The sequence below is a fragment of the Hyla sarda genome, chromosome 8 (assembly GCF_029499605.1).
Source record: "Hyla sarda isolate aHylSar1 chromosome 8, aHylSar1.hap1, whole genome shotgun sequence".
In the NCBI taxonomy this organism is placed as follows: Eukaryota; Metazoa; Chordata; class Amphibia; order Anura; family Hylidae; genus Hyla; species Hyla sarda.
In genome coordinates, this window is record NC_079196.1 from 101,318,916 (window position 1) to 101,339,631 (window position 20,716).

Sequence of the window (20,716 nt, forward strand, 5' to 3'; positions counted from 1 at the left end):
TGATTGCGGGGACCCCCATGATCTTAAGAACAGGGATCTAAGTCTCCCATTAGAATGGAGTAGCAAGTTGAACATGCATGCCCTTACTCCATTCTCTCACTATGGGATCTGTGGAAACAGCTAAAAGGGGTATTCCGGGTATTACGATTTTTTTTTACTTGACTATGCTACAGGGGCTGTAAAGTTAGCATAGTTCATAATATAGTGCCTGTACCTGTGTTTAATGGTGGACTCACAATTCTTCTGTAATTTTTGCCCCTACATTCCCAGGTTGCAATGCGCCCGACATTACATCACTAGTCAGGTGTTCAAAGGGAGCCAGTCTGCTTCAATGGGTGGAGTGATGGCTGGGTGGGATATCATTCTACAAGAACAGCTGGAGGCACCCTGGTCAGAAAACACTGGTCTATTGCATTGAAGGCGGCACAGGTGTTTTACAATGGGTAGAAGAAAAATGACCTCACACTTACAAACAAGGAATTACTAAGGAACTACTAAGCCAAAACTAGAAGAGGATTCAGCAGAAAGGTGAAGTATAAATCCTATTCCTTTTCAATCAACTTCTGGCCTTGGCTCAAAAAATGCCGTGTGCGACACCACCTTTAATGTATCAAGTTATACTGGACCCTACTGGGATATAACTACCAATTTGGCAGATGGTATGAAAGAGAAACAATGCAAATGTATACAATTGTTAAATACATGTTTCGTGTAGCCCATAGAACAATCTTTATATAATGTACATTACAGTGAATGTTTTTTTCCCCCCATAATATCAGCAACTACAGATTAAATATCATTTAAAATATTATCATCTTGTTCTATGAGTAAAAAAAAGTACTGGAGCTCTGGATCAACTTAACATAGCTAAGACCTCTGTAGAGGGACATAGAAACAAAGTAATGAGCAAAGGTAGATGGTGTTAAGCATGGTGCCCCCATCTAAGGTGACTGATGTTAACGCAATAGCTAAGGCGTACCTGTCATTAGCAGGTAAAGTAATGTATAATGCAGGTAATTATATAATGTAGATAACAACAATAAATGAACATTTGTAATATACATTGGTTAAAAAATGTGTGTATGTTTAGGTAATAACTGGGTACTGTCTTGTCACTGCTGCATAAGTCTCTCTCCATAGACTTTCATAGGACATGTTATTAGATTTAAAAACTGTTGCTTTTTAGACCTATTTTACTGACTTTTTTGTTTTTGTTTAGTTTTTCTCATTTTACTCTGTTTAGACCCAGCCTAAGAAGTAGGGCAATCATATTCATTGTCACTTTTGAACTGCCTTCCCAGAAAGTTATGGTTAAGCAGCATGACATTTTGTCAGTATGTATACTGAATGATAGCTTTGACATAAACATTAAAACTGAGAACGAGAAGCTAATTCAAAGGCTACAACCAATATGAATATGAATATCCCTATAAATAAATGTGTTCCAAGTTGATAACTTCAGTTGAGTCCTACACTGCTCACTTTTCAATCAACATGCTCATACTTCTACAGTTATATCATACATCATAGTGCGTCCAGAGCTGTAGTCCAGGCGAGCTAATCCGGAACACACTGGAGAAGAATTGGTCTTTCTCAAAAAATTCTGGAACCTGAATGTCTTCTGCCAACTCTGGAAATTGCTTACTGATGTCTGCAACATCCTGCATGTAAAAAACAAAGTAGTAACAAAACCAAATCTTAAGCCACTATTACTTTGTTATATGTGTATAGGCACTTTGAGTTATTGACCAAATAAGCTACTAGGCCCAACTTCCACAAATACATAATATACATCATATGTTGGGGTGAGTTGCAAGGCAATGGTCAGTCACCCCGGGTGTCAGTAGACACTTTTGTCTATTGTGTATGGGGGCTGTAACCACAGATTCACAACACCAAAAATGTGTAACTAGAACTTCCTTATTTTCAAATCTAAACAAATCCTAATGAGGTGCCAAAACACTACATTTTGTCTTTAGGGTAGGAGCTCCATTCTTTTTGTCACAGAGCTCCAAATCCCTAGCCTCACATAGCTCTAATAGTACAGTGTCTTATTTATGCCATATCCATAGAATACGCTTTAGTATATGCTGTTTGAGCAAAGGTGGAGCCATATCCAGTAAGGTGCTGTTTAAAGCACAAGGACATGATAATGTGACAAGCATGTGGTTAGAACTACAAAACATCTACCACTGCATGTGAACATGCGTTTACCACCTTCATCCACTCACTAACAGATCAAAACTGCCTCATCTGTATAGAAATTGAAAGTCAATACAAAAAAAATCTCTGATTTCTCTGGTGTAAGAGCAGAACAAGTATATTTGAACACTATACAAACCTAACAAGGGCGTGTAATAGCATTGTTCTTCACTTATATAAAGCTTATTTTACCTTCCGAGGGTCTTCACCCAAGGATCTGAGATAATATTTTTCTTCCTAATCGAAAAAAAACGGGGAAATGTTAAGAGAGCGCAAGATTAATAAAATCTTCCTGTAATAGACACATACATTGCATCTATGAAGAATTCAGGCCAAGGATGTTTTGCCCTCAATACTAAGCATCATGTTTTGAGAAAACCAGGCAAATGCTCATGGTGGCAGTATCATGCTGTGGGGGTGTTTTTTGTTTGTTTTAGTGGCTGGGATAGGGAGACTGGTCAAGTCTTGGGTAAAGCTGAATGGAGCAAAGTACAGAGATATTCTTAATTTAATCCGAATCCAGATTGCTCATAGGCATGACCTGAACTACACAACCAAGACAACACGGGAGTGGCTTAGGGACAACTCTGTGAATGTCCTTGAGTGGCCCAGCCAGAGCTCTGACTTGAACCCAATTGAACATCTCCGGAGAGACTGAAAATGGCATCCACCGATGGTCCCCATCCAACCTGACAGAGCTTCTTAGGATCTACAGAGAATAATGGCAGAAAAAAAACAAATTCAGGTGTGCAAACCTTGTGGCTTGTCACTGCCAAAGGTGCTTCAACTAAGTACTACGGAAGGGGTCTGCATACTTATGTCACTGCATGTCATTTAGTTTTTCCTTCAATAAAATAACAAAAATTTCTAACATTGTAGCCCTGATTTATGAAAATTTGTGAGATAAAAACTGGAAAGATTTTGCCCACAGCAACATCATAGCTCAGCTGTTATAATGAGCTCTGGTAAAGTGAAAGCTGAGCTCTAATTGGTCGCTGTGGGAAAAATCTCTTCAGTTTTTATCTCACACATTTTGTTTTTATAGTCTTATTATAGAGTGTTGAGTGCAGATTGATTATGAAAAACTTTTTTTTTTTTAAGGCTAAGTTTCCACTTTTTTCTGGCAGTTTTTGGAATACTGCCACTGCAGTTTTTGAGCCAAAGTCAGAAGTGGATCCATAAGGGAGAAGAAGTATAAGTCCTTCCTTTATATTTCCTATTCCTTTTGAATGCACTTCTGGCTTTGGCTCAAAAACTGCAGTGGCAGTATTCCAAAAACTGCCAGAAAAAAAATACCAATTGGCGTCCAAAGATTTTCCAAATCCATTGTAACTAACAACAACCACACAGGTTATAGGGGAGTTGTTACAAAATCAATGCCAGTAAAAGGTATAACATTTATCAGATTATGTCAATATAGAACTTTAACCCATTAAGGACCACAGGTTTTCTCATTTTTGCACTTTCGTTTTTCCTACCTCACCTTCTAAAAAATCATAAGGCTTTCAATGTTTCCACCCACAGAACCATATGAGGGCTTGTTTTTCACGCCACCAATTTAACTTTAAAAAAAAAATTTTTTTAAAGGTTTCATTTTACAACTTTTATGTTACAACAACACATTATATAAATAAAATAACACACAACTGGAGATAGAACCCCAAACACCTCAAAAAAGGGAAATAAGTGAACCTCAGCACATCTCCATTACAGCAAGCAGACGGGGAGATCCACCCCCAGCTGACACTAAACAGAAACAAGACATAGACTATACACACTCACTCAAACATTCCCGGAGGATCCCCAACTTCCTGAAGTATCTTTCCAGGCCATAATAAGAACTTTCCGAGCACAAAACAAAAGGAATCGAATAAGTAGGCGCCTATGGGAGCCCGAGGCTAAGTCATCAATAACTTCCAGCAGACAGACAACCAGGGAAAACACATAGGGGAATTCCAAGTGATCCGACAGATACTGTAGCACCACCCTCCAGAAGGGTTCCACACAGGGACAGCTCCACATAGCATGTAGAAGAGTACCCACATCCGCCTGACATCAAAAACACACATCCGAAGTAGAGACACTTATACGAGATAGTCTAACCGGAGTATAATATAACCGAAGGATGAGTCTCACCTAAATAAGCAAATCTCTAGCGCTAACCACCGTAGGATAATAGGACTTGACAACTTCCTTCCATTGCTCCCCCGTTAAACCCGGCAGACCCACTGCCCACTTCCAAAAGGCCAACTCAAATGGGTCAAGCTCCGCCGATTGCAGCAATGCATAAGCCTGAGTCAAAGGTTTAGAAAGTTCGGCGGTTCCCTGCAGCATTTCCACTTCAGAAGAGGCAGTTTAGAGTGGTTTCTCGGGCCTCCTATGTCCACCAACAGCAGAATAGAAGTACAGTAGAAAGTCAGTAGATGCCCCGTATAGAAGCTGTACTGTAGGGTCACGGAGATTGCGCAATAGATGCACGGCAGATGAACAGTGGAAGCACATATATATATATTTTTTTATTTACATTGTTTTTTGTTTATTTAAATGAGAAAAAAGGGGGGGGGGTGATTCAAGCTGCGGTGGTCCCTATCAGCCCGACTGAGCTGCCGCCACCGACCTGATATGACATGGGGTCACCGCGTGACGCCGCGTTATATCACGGGAGCCATCGCAGGACATAAATATACGTCCTGCGTTGTTAAGGAGTTCAAAAACAAAAAATGCTATTTTGTAAAATTTGGGGGCTTCCGATCCTATGCAGTGCACTTTCCGGTAAGAATGACACCTTATCTTTATTCAGTAGGTCCATACGACTAAAATGATACCCAATTTATATAGGTTTCATTTTGTTTTATTTCTTTTAAAAAATTATAACTTTTTGTACGAAACCTCTATAACCCCAATACCTTTTTATTTCCGTATACAGGGATGTGTGAGGGCTCATTTTTTGCGCTATGATCTGTAGTTTTTATTGGTACCATTTTTGTTTTGATGTGACTTTTTGATCGCTTTTCATATTTTTTTGAGGGTATACAAAGTGACCTAAAATACGCAATTCTGTATTTTTGTATTTTTTTTTACATATACACCAATGACCACGCAATTTAATTAACCTTATATTTTTATAGTTCGGACAATTAAGCATGCGGCGTATAACTTTTATTAGGGAAGGGGTTAAATCACATTTATTAACAATTTTATTTTAAATTTTTTTACACTATTTTTAAAGTCCCCATAGGGGACTATTACATGCAATCCTTAGATTGCATACACTGAATAATGCTATGCCATAGCATTAAATTGATGAGTGTTATTTGTGCTCGACTGCTCCAGCCTGCCATGGCTGACTGGAGCTTCAGAGCACAGATCGGCAAACAGCTGTCCACTGCGATTTCACAGGAGCGGTCCGAACAGCCAGCTGAGTTAGCAGTTTTAGACACCGCAATCAACTTGGATCGTGGCGTCTAAAGGATTAATACCAGACATCAGCCCGATCGGCCATGTTCGGCATTAGACTAGCGTCCCGGTTGCTAATAGCAACCAGGACCCACCGAGTATTAAGCGCACTCAGCTACCAAACAACAGATTACCAAAATTGTACGTCCATTAGGGTTAACACTGTTACAAAGGTGTGAAGGAAATGATACATGACATAACTTTATTTGTATGTTAGTAGAATAAAACAGAGAAAATTGCATTTTAATGCTGCATTCAACAGTCAAAGAGGCGTTGCCTGGGGTCTGCAGTGTCCTGAGGCTGCAACGACTATCCACTCTGATGCCTACCCCACTCCCTGTGTGTGTGATTGTGGATTGCAGCACGTGCACAGTGAGTATGCCAGGGTGAGAATCAGCCTCACTGACTCACCATGCATGCACTGCATGGGTACCGAGACTTGTGTATCTATCAAATAGAGTGGGTGGGGCATCAGAGTGCAGAGGAATTGAAGCACAAAGGCATTGTGAACCCTGGGCCACGCCTCTTTGACACTTGAATGCAGCTTTGCAATACGATTTCACTTGATTAAAGCCACTGACATATAAAGTAAAGGTTTGAGAGAGGAAGGGTCTTCTTTTAATAACTGGTACTAGGGGACTTATGGGAAGGCAAAGGAAATTATTTGTTTTGTAGATGGGTTACAGTGATCGAGTCACCTAAAGAGTAAAAAAAAATGGACGAAACAGGATCAGAATATGGCGGCGTTCTTCCAGACAAGCTGACATATCTGCCCACAGGTCGTGTCTGGTATTGCCTATAAACTACATTGAAGTGTGTGAAACTGAGCTTTTATACCACACACACCCTATGGACAGATTTGGCACTGTTTGTGGACGTCAGGAGCCATTTGTTTCTAATGATGGACTTTCTAAGGTCTAAGCAGATAATGGGATAAAGATGGGATACTCAGTTTTTTGGTAGCTCATGGCAGCACCCCTGGAGAGGACCTCCTACCGCAGGACAGGAAACCTGAGAATATGAAAATAGGACATGCCTTTCCACACCTCGGTTCATAGGAAAGTACTCTGACAGGAGGCCCTAACATTGGTATTATATTTGATTATGAATTGTATAAATATTATACAGTCATGGCCTTAAATGTTGGCACCCCTGAATTTTTTCAAGAAAATGAAGTATTTTTCACAGAAAAGGATTACAGTAACACATGTTTTGCTATACACATGTTTATTCCCTTTGTGTGCATTGGAACTAAACAAAAATAGGGAGGAAAAAAAGCAAATTGGACATAATGTCACACCAAACTCCAAAAATGGTCTGGACAAAATTATTGGAACCCTTTCAAAATTGTGGAAAAATAAGATTGCTTCAAGCATGTGATGCTTCTTTAAACTCACCTGGGGCAAGTAACAGGTGTGGGCAATATAAAAAGCCCACCTGAAAGCAGATAAAAAGGAGAGAAGTTCACTTAGTCTTTGCATTGTGTGTCTGTGTGTGCCACACTAATGCTTAGTGTGGCACACACAGACAACATAAATAGGAGAAGAGAACTGTCTGAGGACTTGAGAGCCAAAATTGTGGAAAAATATCAACAATCTCAAAGTTACAAGTCCATCTCCAGAGATCTAGATTTGCCTTTGTCCACAGTGTGCAACACTATCAAGAAGTTTGCAACCCATGGCACTGTAGCTCATCTCCCTGGGCTTGGACGGAAGAGAAAAATTGATGAAAGGTGTCAACTCAGGATAGTCTGGATGGTGGATAAGCAGCCCCAAACAAGTTCCAAAGATATTCAAGCTGTCCTGCAGGATCAGGGTGCATCATTGTTAGTGCGAACTATCCGTCAACATTTAAATGAAATGAAACGCTATGGCACGAGACCCAGGAGGACCCCACTGCTGACACAGAGACATGAAAAAGCAAGACTACATTTTGCCAAAATGAACTTGAGTAAGCGAAAATCCTTCTGGGAAAACATTTTGTGAACAGATGAGACCAAGATAGAGCTTTTTGGTAAAGCATATTATTCTACTGTTTACCCGAAAAGGAATGAGGCCTACAAAATAAAGAACACAGTACCTACAGTGAAATATGGTGGAGGTTGAATGATGTTTTGGGGTTGTTTTGCTGCCTCTGGCACTAGGTGCCTTGAATGTGTGCAAGGCATCATGAAATCTGAGGATTCCCAACGGATTTTGGGTTGCACTGTACAGCCCAGTGTTAGAAAGCTGGGTTTGCGTCCAAGATTTTGGGTCTTACAGCAGGACAATGACCCCAAACATACATCAAAAAGCACCCAGAAATGGATGGCAACAAAGTGCTGGAGAGTTCTGAAGTGGCCAGCAATGAGTCCAGATCTAAATCCCATTGAACACCTGTGGAGCGATCTTAAAAGGGGTACTCCAGTGGAAAACTTTTTTTTTTTTAACCAACTGGTACCAGAAAGTTAAACAGATTTGTAAATGACTTTACCTTGTAAATCTTTACCCTTCCAGTACTTTTTAACAGCTGTATGCTACAGAGTAAATTATTTTCTTTTTTAATTTCTTTTTTGTCTTGTCCACAGTGCTCTCTGCTGACACCTCTGTCTGTGACATGAACTGCCCAGAGCAGCATAGGTTTGCTATGGGGATTTTCTCCTGCTCTGGACAGCTCCTGATATGGGCATCATGTGTCAGCAGAGAGCACTGTGGACAAGACAAAAAAAGAAATTAAAAAAGAAAAGATTTTTTTTATAGAAGTCATTTACAAAGTGACTGATTTCAGTTATTTTTTCCAAAGGGTGTGCAACCAAATATTAAGTTAAGGGTGCCAATAATTTTGTCCAACCCATATTTGGAGTTTGGTGTGACATTATGTCCAATTTGCTTTTTTTCCCCCTTTTTTTGGTTTAGTTCCAATACACACAAAGGGAATAAACATGTGTATAGCAAAACATGTGTTACTGCAATCCTTTTCTGTGAGAAATACTTCATTTTCTTGAAAAATGTCAGGGGTGCCAACATTTATGGCCAGGACTGTATATACTTTTTTTTTTTTTTAAGTGAGGGGTGCTGTCATGAGCTGCTGGAAAACAGATTACCAGTAAGTAATCCATCATTACTCCTCCGCTCATGACAGCACCCCTGGAGACTAGACTAGTAGTTAAATTAGGAAGGGACAATAGCCTGCAACACTTTGTGGCCAAAAGACATATCTGAAGTGGGGTTTAATTGCAATCTGTAATGTCTTAAGAAGGTATGGCAAGAAGACCATGTGGCGGCCTTACATATTTGTTCAAGAGAAACTTCTGCCTTCTCCGCCCAAGACGTTGCAACGGCTCTAGTTGAGTGAGCAGAAAAATATAAAGGAGGGGTCTGATTTCTACAAACATAGGCCATGGAGATGCAGGCTTTAATCCATTCTTTGAGGCAGATCTACCTTTGTTTAGACCTGAAAATTTAACTAGGAGATTTTCTGACAGGCGAAAGTCCTTAGTAGAGTACAGATATTTCAAAAGGCAATGTCTAACATCTGGGTTATCAAAGGTTTGTTCTTTATTATTTTTAAGATAAGTGCAAAAGGATGGTAATATTATTTCTAGATCTTTATGAAATTCTGTTACTACTTTTGGCAGAAAAAAGGGTAAAGTTTTCAGAATATCTCTATCGTCTAGAATTTTAGTATACGGAGGAAAAGCTGAAAGAGCTCGGTCCTCCCCCACCCTTCTAGCCGTAGTTATAGCTATAAGAAAGCACATCTTAAAAGAATGTTAATAGGGAGAGTATCTAAGGGTACAAAGGGTGCACCTGAGAGGCCTCTAGGACTAAATTTAGATCCCAGGGAGGAGCTGTTATCTTTGTAGCTGGATTTAACCTCAAAGCACCCATGATGAACCTTTTAACTGAAAGGATCTTCTGCCAGTTTACAATTGAAACAAGAACTAAGAGCCAAGATTTGTACCTTTAGGCTTTTGGGACTTAGGTGTCAAGTGGAGATGAGAGGACTATGGATGATGAACCGGACCTTGTGAAGAAGGCAAGGTTGAGAAATAGATATTGTCCTTAAAGGGGTACTCCGGTGGAAAACTTTTTTCTTATTTATTTATTTTTTTTATTAAATCAACTGGTGCCAGAAAGTTAAACAGATTTGTAAATTACTTCTATTAAAAAATCTTAATCTTTCCAGTGCTTATTAGATGCTGAATACTAAAGAGGAAATTATTTTCTTTTTGGAACACAGTGCTCTCTGCTGACAGCCTGACCACAGTGCTCTCTGCTGACATCATGACCACAGATCACATGAAACTAGAGTGTTTATTGGGGTTAAACAGGAACCCCTTCCCCTTGCTAGGAACTTACATTTTTTTGTTATCCTGAGGTCTAGGATTCTGCCTCCTAGCCTGTCTTCTGCCCCGAAAGGAATAAGAGGCTTTAGATTGGAGCAGAAAACCCTTCTTTTTTATCAGAAGCTTTTTCTAAAATGTCACCCAGCAAGAGATGGTCACCCAGCAAGAGATAGAGCATAATCTACTCTTGGACGTTGAATCCCCTTTCCATGTTCTCCTTGCAGAGATAGAAAGAGCAGTAGCCTGGGGGCCAGGAAACTCAGGCTTCCTACCGGACGACAGGAAACCTGAACCGAGGTGTGGAGAACGTGTCCTATTGTTATATCCTCAGGTATCCTGTCCTGCGGTAGGAGGTCCTCTCCAGGGGTGCTGTCATGAGCGAAGGGGTAAAAATGATGTTCATAGGTTAAATGTAATAATGGAAAAGAATACGAATCTGAATTGACAGTGTTGTTCCTGTGAATTACCTCTGAGATAAAGAACTCTTTGTGTTTGTTCTCAGCTGCTCTATGTACAAATACATCAAATGGAAGAGACCTGAAATAGAGCAGTCATGTTAACAGCAAAACTACAGATAAAACTATAAAAAGAAACTGTCAGTCCATCACCTGTAGATGAAATTCTTCTGAATAAAATCCATCTGCGGCTCCTCAGACACATGGATCTTTACCTCTCGCCCTCCACCCTTCTTGCTCATGTAATCCACGGTCCATTTTGTTTTACAAGATCCCAAATTCAAGTTTTTTAATACAACTGGCTTTCTCTAAAAGAAAGAAAAAGTAGACAATTTTTTCTTGAATTCGTGACTTCATTGTAAACGTTATTATATTGTCATCTATCAGGGAATTTACTGAGACCAGCGTTTTACACAACAGTCTTAAAGGGGTACTCCGGTGAAAACCTTTTTTCTTTTAAATCAACTGGTGCCATAAAGTTAAACAGATTTGTAAATTACTTCTATTAAAAAATCTTAATCCTTCCTGTACTTATTAGCTGCTGAATACTACAGAGGAGATTCTGATGACATCATGACCACAGTGCTCTCTGCTGACATCACTGTCCATTTTAGCTAATAAATGGTTAAGGCACAGTGGCTCAGTGGTTAGCACTGTTACCTTGCAGCAACTGGGGTTGTGGGTTCAAATCCCACTAAGGACAACATCTACAAATAGGAGTGAGCGCTATATAAATAAAGAGTTATTATTATTATAATAATAATGTCAGCAGAGAGCACTGTGGTCGTGATGTCAGCAGAGAGCACAGTGTTCCAAAAATAAAAGTATTTCCTCTGTAGTATTCAGCAGCTAATAAGTACAGGAAGGATTAAGATTTTTTAATAGAAGTAATTTACAAATCTGTTTACGTTTCTGGGACCAGTTCATTTAAAAGAAAAAAGGTTTTCACCGGAGTACCCCTTTAAAGTGTACCTGTCACATCACAGAAAAATAGGGGGGCATTTATCAATTTTGCCTGTTGACAGTTTCTTTTTACCCCTTTTTTTTTTTCACTTTGGTTTTCGTGGACATGGATGAAATTTATCATTTGGTGCACGTTGTTAGCAATTTTGGCTGAAATGTTGAAATCAGCTGTTCACAGCGCCTTTTACACAGAACTTACCACCACAGAGAACGCGTATTTAACCCTGTTGAGCAGCCATTTCGGAGTCCCTCCTGCAGTATATCAGCAAGCGACATGAGTTATTTTCTTTTGTGGGGTTTATAGCCACCATGTCAAATGGATTTTATTTTCAACTTGAGTATTTATTTTTTTTTGTTACTTTAGTGCAGTGGTCTTCACCCTGCGGACCTCCAGATGTTGCAAAACTACAATTCCCAGCATGCTCGGACAGCCGTTGGCTCTCCGGGCATGCTGGGAGTTGTAGTTTTGCAACATCTGGAGGTCCGCAGGTTGGAGACCACTGCTTTAGGGTTTACCTTTCCTGAACCTGTGCGGCCATGTCCAATGCTGGCTCAACGGAGGGTGAAGGTCCCTCAGAGACAACTATGTCGCAGGATAGTATTGAGCAGCCCTGGAGGTGTATTTTAATACCTTTACATTTTCTGACATTGGTAAGTGTGTTTTCCATGTGCAAAATTTCTTGGCGGGTATTTGCGCCAAAAAAACCCCCAAAAAACGGGATTTGCATCAAATTTGCGCCAAAGATCGATTGGCGCAAATGATGAATCACTGACTAAAGTTGAAATCACACACAGGACCGTGTGATTTTGAGAAAGTTGTAAAAATGACGGTGGAGAAGATGCGCCAAACTTAGGCGCAAAAAGACACTGCGCCAAAGTATTGCGCCAAAGTTACGTGAAAAAAAAACCCACATAAATCCTTTGATAAATACCCCCCGTAATGCTTATATATGTTACTCACTAGGTAGGGCAGATGCATTACATGAGTTTAGCTTCTGTATTTGGTTTACAAATCTTTTGGCACTGTGTGGGTGAACCCAATTACAATGAGGTATCACTTACCCAGATCTGCGGTCCGATTCTAGACATACCTGTTGTATTAGCCGGTATTGCTAATCTGGAAATGGCTTTGCGCATCTCTGTCTCTATTCACTCTGCATTAATATGCCCGCCCACCTCACACTGGCAAAGGGGTGCCATGGATATTCATGAGGTGGGCAGGCATATCAGGGCAGAGGAGAAGGAGGCAGGGAAGCTGGGTACCTGTCATTTTCAGATTAGCAATGCCAGCTAATACAACAGGTATCTCTGGAACTGAACTATGGATCGGGGTTAGTGATATCTCATTATAATCAGGTTCACCTGCACTATAACCCCTTGGAATTATAGTACAGTGCTCCCTCAACTTACAATGGCCTCAACATACAATAGTTTCAACATACAATGATCTTTTCTGGACCATTGTAAGTTGAAACCAGACTCCACATACAATGTACGGACAGTTTAGATCTGCTTAACCTGTCAATGGCTGGAAGATCTGACCAATCAGAATGGACATTCACTGGTAAAACACCTGTATTACTGAAGCGTATGCACTGACTGGTGTCTGGTAGCGCCCCCTACAGTACAGGGAGGTATTACATGTTCTGTACACTTTACCTGTACCAGAGTTAGCTGCTCCTTTGGACACCAGATGTGGTTGGCTCCATGTTCCTTTTTTAGGACATTGTGTGTACTGTACAGGACCCTGAAGAAGCTCCTGTCCTCTACATAGACCAGTGTTTCCCAACTAGGGTGCGTCCAGCTGTTGCAAAACTACAACTCCCAGAATGCCCGGACAGCATGCTGGGAGTTGTAGTTTTGCAACAGCTGGAGGCTCCCAGCTTGGGAAACACTGACAACAGTGATTACAGCTCCCAGCAGATCTTTCTTACTTTTATATGAAAGGATTTGCTTTATCTATATTAGTTTTCTACTTATTTTTCTTTAATCCTCACTTTTTCCTATTTTTGGATGACATTTTGGTGTCTTTAGAACCAATTACCAGGTTTCCATAGAGTTGTGGTCTCAACATACAATGGTTTCAACATACAATGGTCGTCCTGGAACCAATTAATATTGTAACTTGATGGACCACTGTATTGGGTTGTGTGTGAACCAGCTGTCAGTTTTCCTTTAAAGGACATTAATTGTACTAAACAAGCATTTGTTTGACGCCATGGAAATGCATTTTTAGGTGGCAGCTATTCGGATAAATGACTTTCCATATAATACGGTTCATAGAAGGGGGGTCCCAAATAGTTAGCTTATGAGACAACCCGTTAAAGTAAAAAATATAAATGACTGTATGACTGCTTGTCGTCTGAAGAAGATAGGTAAAACAGGAGATCCCTTTCTTCTCTACTCTTCTCTTATACATTTGCACTATAAACACTTACCGCACTGTAAATTTCCTGTAGAAAACGGTGTTTGTCTACATCAGAGTATTCAGGCACAGGGATTCTTGTGTGTCTAAACTCCATACCAGCAGCACAGGTCAGATTATTCCAGCATGTTAGTAATGTCTGTAAGGAAAAATCAACACTTTACGGGGGGTTTTTTTCTGCATAAAGAGCAAAATGCGGCAGAATTTGGGCATAAAAATGGAGTGCACTATATTTAAAGAGAAACTGTCACCAAAATTGACCCCTGAAACTATGCCCAGTATGTGAAAGCTGCTAAGTAGTGTGATGCAGCCATAACTTTGTCTGCAACAGTCGGACAGGCAGGGCCAGAAATGCTCTAGGGCCACCATGTCTCTCTCTTTTAACCTCTTAACGACCACGGATGTAAATGTACGTCCTGGTTTGGCGGTACTTCCCGCACCAGGACATACATCTACGTCCTGTGTATGACCGCGAGCATCTGAGCGGTGCTCGCGTCATACACGGCAGGTTCCAGCTGCTATCAGCAGCCGGAGACCCGCCGATAATGGCCGACATCCGCGATCGCGCAGATGTCCGCCATTAACCCTGCCGATGCCGTGATCTGTACAATGCACAGAATAAAATAGATGATCGGATCGCCCGCAGCGCTGCCGCGGCGAACTGATCATCTGTAATGGCGGACGGAGGTCCCCTCACCTGGCTCCAGCCGTCTCCTGCTCTGGTCTGAGATCGAGCAGACCAGAGAAGAAGATAGTCGATAATACTGATCAGTGCTATGTCCTATGCATAGCACTGAACAGTATTAGCAATCAAAGGATTGCTATAGATAGTCCCCTGTGGGGACATAAAAAGTGTAAAAAAAATAATAATAATTGAAAAATGTAAAAATGAAAGTAAAAAAAAAAGGGAAAAATCCCCTCCCCGAATAAAAATAGTCAGTTTTTCCCCATTTTACCCCCAAAACGCGTAATTTTTTTAATAAACATATTTGGTATCGCCGTGTGCGTAAATGTCCGAACTATCAAAATATAATGCTAATGATCCCGTACGGTGAACAGCGTAAATGTAAAAAATTTGGAAAAATTAAAAAGTTATAGGTGGTCAAAATAGGGCGATTTTAGATTACTGATTTTGTACAAAAAGTTTTCAATTTTTTTTTAAGTGGTACAAAAAAATAAAAGTATCTAGCCATGGGTATCATTTTAATTGTATTAACCCACAGAATAAAGAACACATGATTTTAACCGTAAATTGTACAGTGTGAAAACGAAACCCTCCAAAATGTGCAAAATTGTGGTTTTCATTTAAATTTCCTCCCTAAAAACATATTTTTTTGGGTTTGTGGTACATTTTACCGTAAAATCAGAGGTTTCATTACAAAGTACAATTCGTCACACAAAAAACAAGCCCTTATATGGGTCTGTAGATGGAAATATGAAAGAGTTACGGATTTTTGAAGGCGAGGAGGAAAAAACGAAAATGCAAAAATAAAATTGGCCTAGTCCTTTAAGGGGTTCTCCGGGGCTTAAGCATCTTATCCCCTATCCAAAGTGTGACGTCACTCTCCGCCCCTCAATGCAAGCCTACGGGAGGGGGCGTGATAGCTATCACGCCCCCTCCCGTAGGCTTGCATTGCGGGGCGGAGTGTACACGCTCCGGGGACTGATTACAAACGGGGTGCCGCGTGCATGATCCCGGGGGTCCCCAGCGGCGGGACTCCCGCGATCAGGCATCTTATCCCTATCCTTTGGATAGGGGATAAGATATTTAAGCACCGGAGAACCCCTTTAAGGTGAAAATGGGCTTGGTCCTTAAGGGGTTAACCCGTTCAGGACATTGGGGGTACAAGTACACCTTGTGTCCTGGTACTTAAGGACAAAGGCATACCTATAGGCCCTGAATCCTTAAGCGCATTTGAAGTGAGTGAAGGAGCTGCGCTTGCCCCAGAGCGGTGAGCGTCAGTAGCCAGACACTCAATGTTAATGACTGGCAGCGGCAATACAGCTGATGAAGGTTTTTTAAGCTTTTATAAGCCGTGATCAATGCTGATCACTGCATCTAAATTGAAAATGATAGTTGTCGGTAGCTCAGTGGAGCTCACAGAACCCCTGCAATGTGGGGGGTTCCGTAAGTTAAAATGGCGGAGGAGGGTGACCTTACCTGCCGCTGATCCACTGATGTAGCTTAGTTTAGGCAGGCTATATCAGGGAATAGACGATCCTACTGTGTAATGCTATACCAAAAGTTATATGGGTTAGAAAAGGTCAATTTTATGCATACCAATTTTGTAAAAAAAACAAAAAAAATAAATTGCCATTTTTTTAAAGCGTACCTGTCAGATCCCAGAAAAAATAAGAATTATTATATTACTCAGTACCTAATTCTGACCATGTACATCTAATCTTCATGTCTCTATCACGTATATTTATTATAAAAATCCCTATTTTCGTTAGTTTACAGTGTTATAAATCCTCTCAGGGGAAAGGGGCGTGTCCCTCCCTTGTGGTGGTGGGAGGTGATTGGTGTGTGAGCTCATGCAGCCTTGTCCATGAGTCATCTCTTGTCCATGACGCATGGACAAACTGATGCTGCTGGAGGACTGGTTAGTGTTCCAGTAGGTAAGGTAACCCTAGTAGTGGGAATTTCAGGAACCGTTTTTTTTATTAAATATTTTGAACAACCATATTACAAAAGGTCTAATAAAAAGGTCTTTAACCATAAAATGCACTGCATAAAAACCAAACTGCCAAAATCAGCAAAATTGCTATTTTCTTACAAATTTCCACTCACAAATAATTTTTTGGTTTTGTGGTACATTTTATGGTAAAATGAAAGATTTTATTACAAAGTACAATTATTCACGTAAAACACAAGCCCTCATGGGTTTGTAGGTGGAAAAATAAAAGAGTTATGGATTTTAAAAGGGAAGAAGTAAAAAATAATAATAATTCTGGTAACATTTGCTCTTCAATTACTACCTCAACAATTTATAAAAATTTAAATAAAAAGAGATTTGGATAATTATTTATTATTTGACAATTATTTATTAAAGTGAATTATATTTTAGTACAAGTCTGTTCAAAAAAGGAATACACCAGAGAATCTGTCAGCGGTATTTGGTGCAGAGTAGACACTGGGGGGAATATTCAAAGACTTGAGTTTTTAGGGCTCTTTATATTGCACCGCAAGGAGTGTTAACTGCGCCTCATTTTCAGAAGAGTGTTTGATCTTTTGAAAATTTGGGGCAAATAGCACAAAAAGCAAATAATTTAACACCAAGTATACTTGGTATCAGCTGCGATACTTTGTGTGCCAGAAAGTGGTGCTAAACCTTTAAAAATAGGGTGATCATAGCCCAAAAATCCTAACCACGCCATTTTTTATTAAACTAGCTAACATGGTGCTAAATATCTGAATATGTGGGCTAATAGTGTGCGCCACATTTTAAGCAAATGTGGTGCAGCTAAAGCAAAAAAAAGTGGTGATAAATTCTTTGAATATCCCCCCCGCCCTCCCCACTGTTGGATAGCTGTTAGACAGTGTTTTCCAACCAGGGTGCCTCCAGCTGTTGTAAAACCACATCTCCTAGCATGCCTAGTTGTGGTGAGCTTGGGGGATGTAGGATGAACAGGGGTGTTGCAGAGTAGTGTTGCAGGGTATAGCATTAACCCTTGATTGTCGTGACACCAGGGTGCGGACTTCCTCAATGTATATGTCCTACCGCCACCCGTCCCAGGAACAATAGGGAGGAATAAAGGATTGTCCACAGCAGAAGTTGTAGTAAACTAGAAATAACTTTACTGCAGATTTTATGCAGATGATGATAACAAACAGTCTTTTACAAGAGGACCAGGATTTAGGCTCCGCACAGGTTGGCTGGGACTTTGAGCCAAGGCAAGTGCTCTCTATCACCCAAAGTGCATGAAAAAGTGCAAATGTGTCGGACTAAAAAACGTGCACAAAGGATGCGGTCTATCGCTAAGCTCTTCTCCAACAGGAGAGAGGACCCCCCAAAAACTTACACTTCACCTCCAGGCCAAAAGGCACCTGCAAGGATCCAGGTTCGATGCCCCTTTTTGCCGAAGCTACTAAGGGGCCGAAAATGCACCTGGCTTCAACCTAGGCGTTAGCCAAGGTATCAGCCAAGGAGCCGTATACTGACGCCATCTTGACCGAAGCCAAGATGCCCAGGGGTTGCAGGGAGGTGAGGAACCTAATGGCCACACGCACCTCCCCTAGACCCCCAGGAGGGACACCCAGAAGGGCTACCGCATCCTGCCAAACCTGTGAACAAAGAAAAACACGAAACGTGGCAGTGACATACAAAAAAAATTATAAATAAGTGAATGAAGTGCAGATATACTGCCCGGACATCCAGCCGGATCTATAAAAATTTCCCTGATCCTAGCCAGAAGGCGGGGATACAAAGGGTGAGTGCCAAAGGTGAAGAGTAATGGTGCAGTGAGTTTCGGCACCTCAGGGTCACCACTCCCGAGGCACAGAAGTACCTCGACTCTACACACCTCTACCTCATGGCAAGACCCGGAGGAAACTGGTCACATCAGGACAGCCGTCGAACTGATTCCTCAGAACCAGCCCCGGAACGCCCTGGTACACCTGCTCCCCCCATCCTACATCAATGGCCAAAGACTAAACCACTAATAAGAACAGATACTAAACTTGATCTTAGCCAAAAGGCCGAGAAGCGATGTTCCACTGATTTGATGTTCCACTGAATTTAGGGGTATGTTTAGGTTAGGTTTAGTCACGTAGGATTGGAGTCGGATTAACTCACGGTTTAGAAAGCAGCTGAAGTGGAAGGCTTCAGGCCTAGCATGTCTTGTAGCTGATAACAGATCTGCTCAGTTTAGTAGTCCAGAACTAAGAGAGAGATTATTGGATGAAGTGCCCTTATATACAGAATCAAAGCTTATTGGTCCCCAAACCTGTCGGTCCTAAACCAAGGCATTATGGTTACATCACATGACCTAGTACCATGACCCAAAGGTCCTTAAACCTAGCATAACACAATTCACTAGAAATCACGTGACCAAAGGTACTGTACATCAATTACATTATCATAAAATATATTAAATATATACATGTCTAAATGGCAGTATGAGGCGACTAGGGGTTAACCCACACGGAAAGCCCTACCAGCATGGAGGAACTCTCACTGTGGGGACTTGCGACAAAGGTACGGGACCAAGTCCAGTACCGGGACACCACATAGCCAAGTGTCAAAAAGGCAGGGCCAAGCTGCTCAGCCTGGCCCTGCCTCTTTGACACTTGGCTATTTGTTGTTCAGTCTCTATTCATTTAGGGTATGTTCACACTACAGTGTGTGAACGGAATCTCCGCTCGCTGAATTCAGCGAGCGGAGATTCAGACTGGCAGCCGGCGGTGGTAGGACTGCGCAGCACTGCGCCGTCACCATTGACGGCTATGCAGTGCTCGAGGACTTCCGCGCAAAGAATAAACATGTTCTTTCTTTGTGCAGAACAATTTCAGCGGCAGAATTGTCAGCCGCATAAATTCCGCAGTGTGGACGGGTCTCGCGGAGACCCCTTCACACTAATGTTAGGTTCATTCCGCGGGGAATTCCGTAGTGTGAACATACCCTTAGAGGGGGTCTGGTTTGTGCTCTGTATGGGGTCATATGTACCCTTTGTATGTCAAGCGTAGTAAGTTGGCAGTGTGTTCTCAATAAATAGTTGGGGCATAAGGTGAAAATGTTTGTTTGTTTTTGTGCCACTTTCATAATCCTTACCAGAGTCTACTGGATCAATCTTCTTACATGTTGGTTTGCTTTTGGGCCCCATCATGCACTGGTGAGGCTACATAGAACCTGATAAGTAGAGGGGTAGGTGCTCTCGAAATGCATTGTCCATTTATTTGATACGTTTCTCTGAGTGGATCCTTAGCCTGGTGTGAGTGGGGTCTAGGGGATTCCCATTTTGGGAAAATAGAAACCAGGCCAGGAGCCAAGGAAGCCAGGAGTCTGGGTGATCAGGTGCAGAGAACAGACGGAGCCAGGACAGGGTGCAGTCACACCCCTCAAAACGTTTATACCAATGCTCTAGGGCAGTGTTTCCCAACCAGGGTGCCTCCAGCTGTTGCAAAACTACAACTCCCAGCATGCGCGGACAGCCGCTGGGAGTTGTAGTTTTGCAACAGCTGGAGGCACCCTGGTTGGGAAACACTGCTCAAGGGGGCAACAGTCAGGTAGAAATACTGTCCAGTTCCTCTAATCAGTGACTGGATAAGGGGATTGAGGTAGACAGAATTCCTACACTACACCGATCCCCAATATGTGACAAAACTACAACTCCCAGCATGCCTTGACAGTGTATCTAAAGAGTGACAGAGCTGTGATCCCCTTAGTGTTCACACCATAGAGATATGCGATCACCACACCACGGAGCCGCACCACAATCGCATCCCTCTCCTACCTTTAATTCACACTTTGAGTCTCGGGCCGCGTGCCTACAACACACTGACAGCACGGATGGGAGAAATCTCGCGAGAACACAGCAATCACGTGACTTAGCTTCCAGTCTCCTTGGTTACTTCAGGTCACATATATGCAATATGTATTAATCAAGTGGTTTGGGGCGCGCGCCATAGGCCCGGCGAGGTGACCTAAAAAAAACGCGTGACCCCTGTTTAGCCTCAGTCACACAGCTGTACTATGGTCGCAAGTCCTGCAATGGCTCTAGAGCTAAGGACCTGAACTGGAAGCATCGTATTGTTCCGTGATGCTGTGAGGACGAGATATAGACATGAGACTGTGGTCCCTAGGTTATTACTAACATCCATGCACTGACGGCGAGCGGCGGTGTGGGGCCACGTGATTGCCTGATAACACGTGACTCCTCTCACCACCG

General features: G+C 41.7%; 1 protein-coding gene and 1 pseudogene across 5 annotated transcripts in view; both read right to left on the bottom strand.

Moving 5' to 3' along the window:
- The window catches only part of TYW5 (tRNA-yW synthesizing protein 5), a 40,025-nt gene that overhangs the window by 3,106 nt on the left and 16,203 nt on the right, over nt 1-20,716 (bottom strand). The window contains exons 1-6 of one of the 5 annotated variants that reach the window (XM_056534126.1): nt 20,643-20,687; nt 13,842-13,967; nt 10,594-10,748; nt 10,453-10,522; nt 2,395-2,439; nt 1,524-1,661 (exon numbers count right to left, since the gene is read on the bottom strand). In XM_056534126.1, the coding sequence (XP_056390101.1) occupies nt 1,524-1,661; nt 2,395-2,439; nt 10,453-10,522; nt 10,594-10,748; nt 13,842-13,967; nt 20,643-20,648 (540 nt within the window). In that variant the 5' untranslated portion in view covers nt 20,649-20,687. The other 4 variants (XM_056534125.1, XM_056534127.1, XM_056534128.1 and 1 more) reach the window with 4 other exon arrangements.
- Nucleotides 18,475-18,539, bottom strand: LOC130290070 (U2 spliceosomal RNA; annotated as a pseudogene).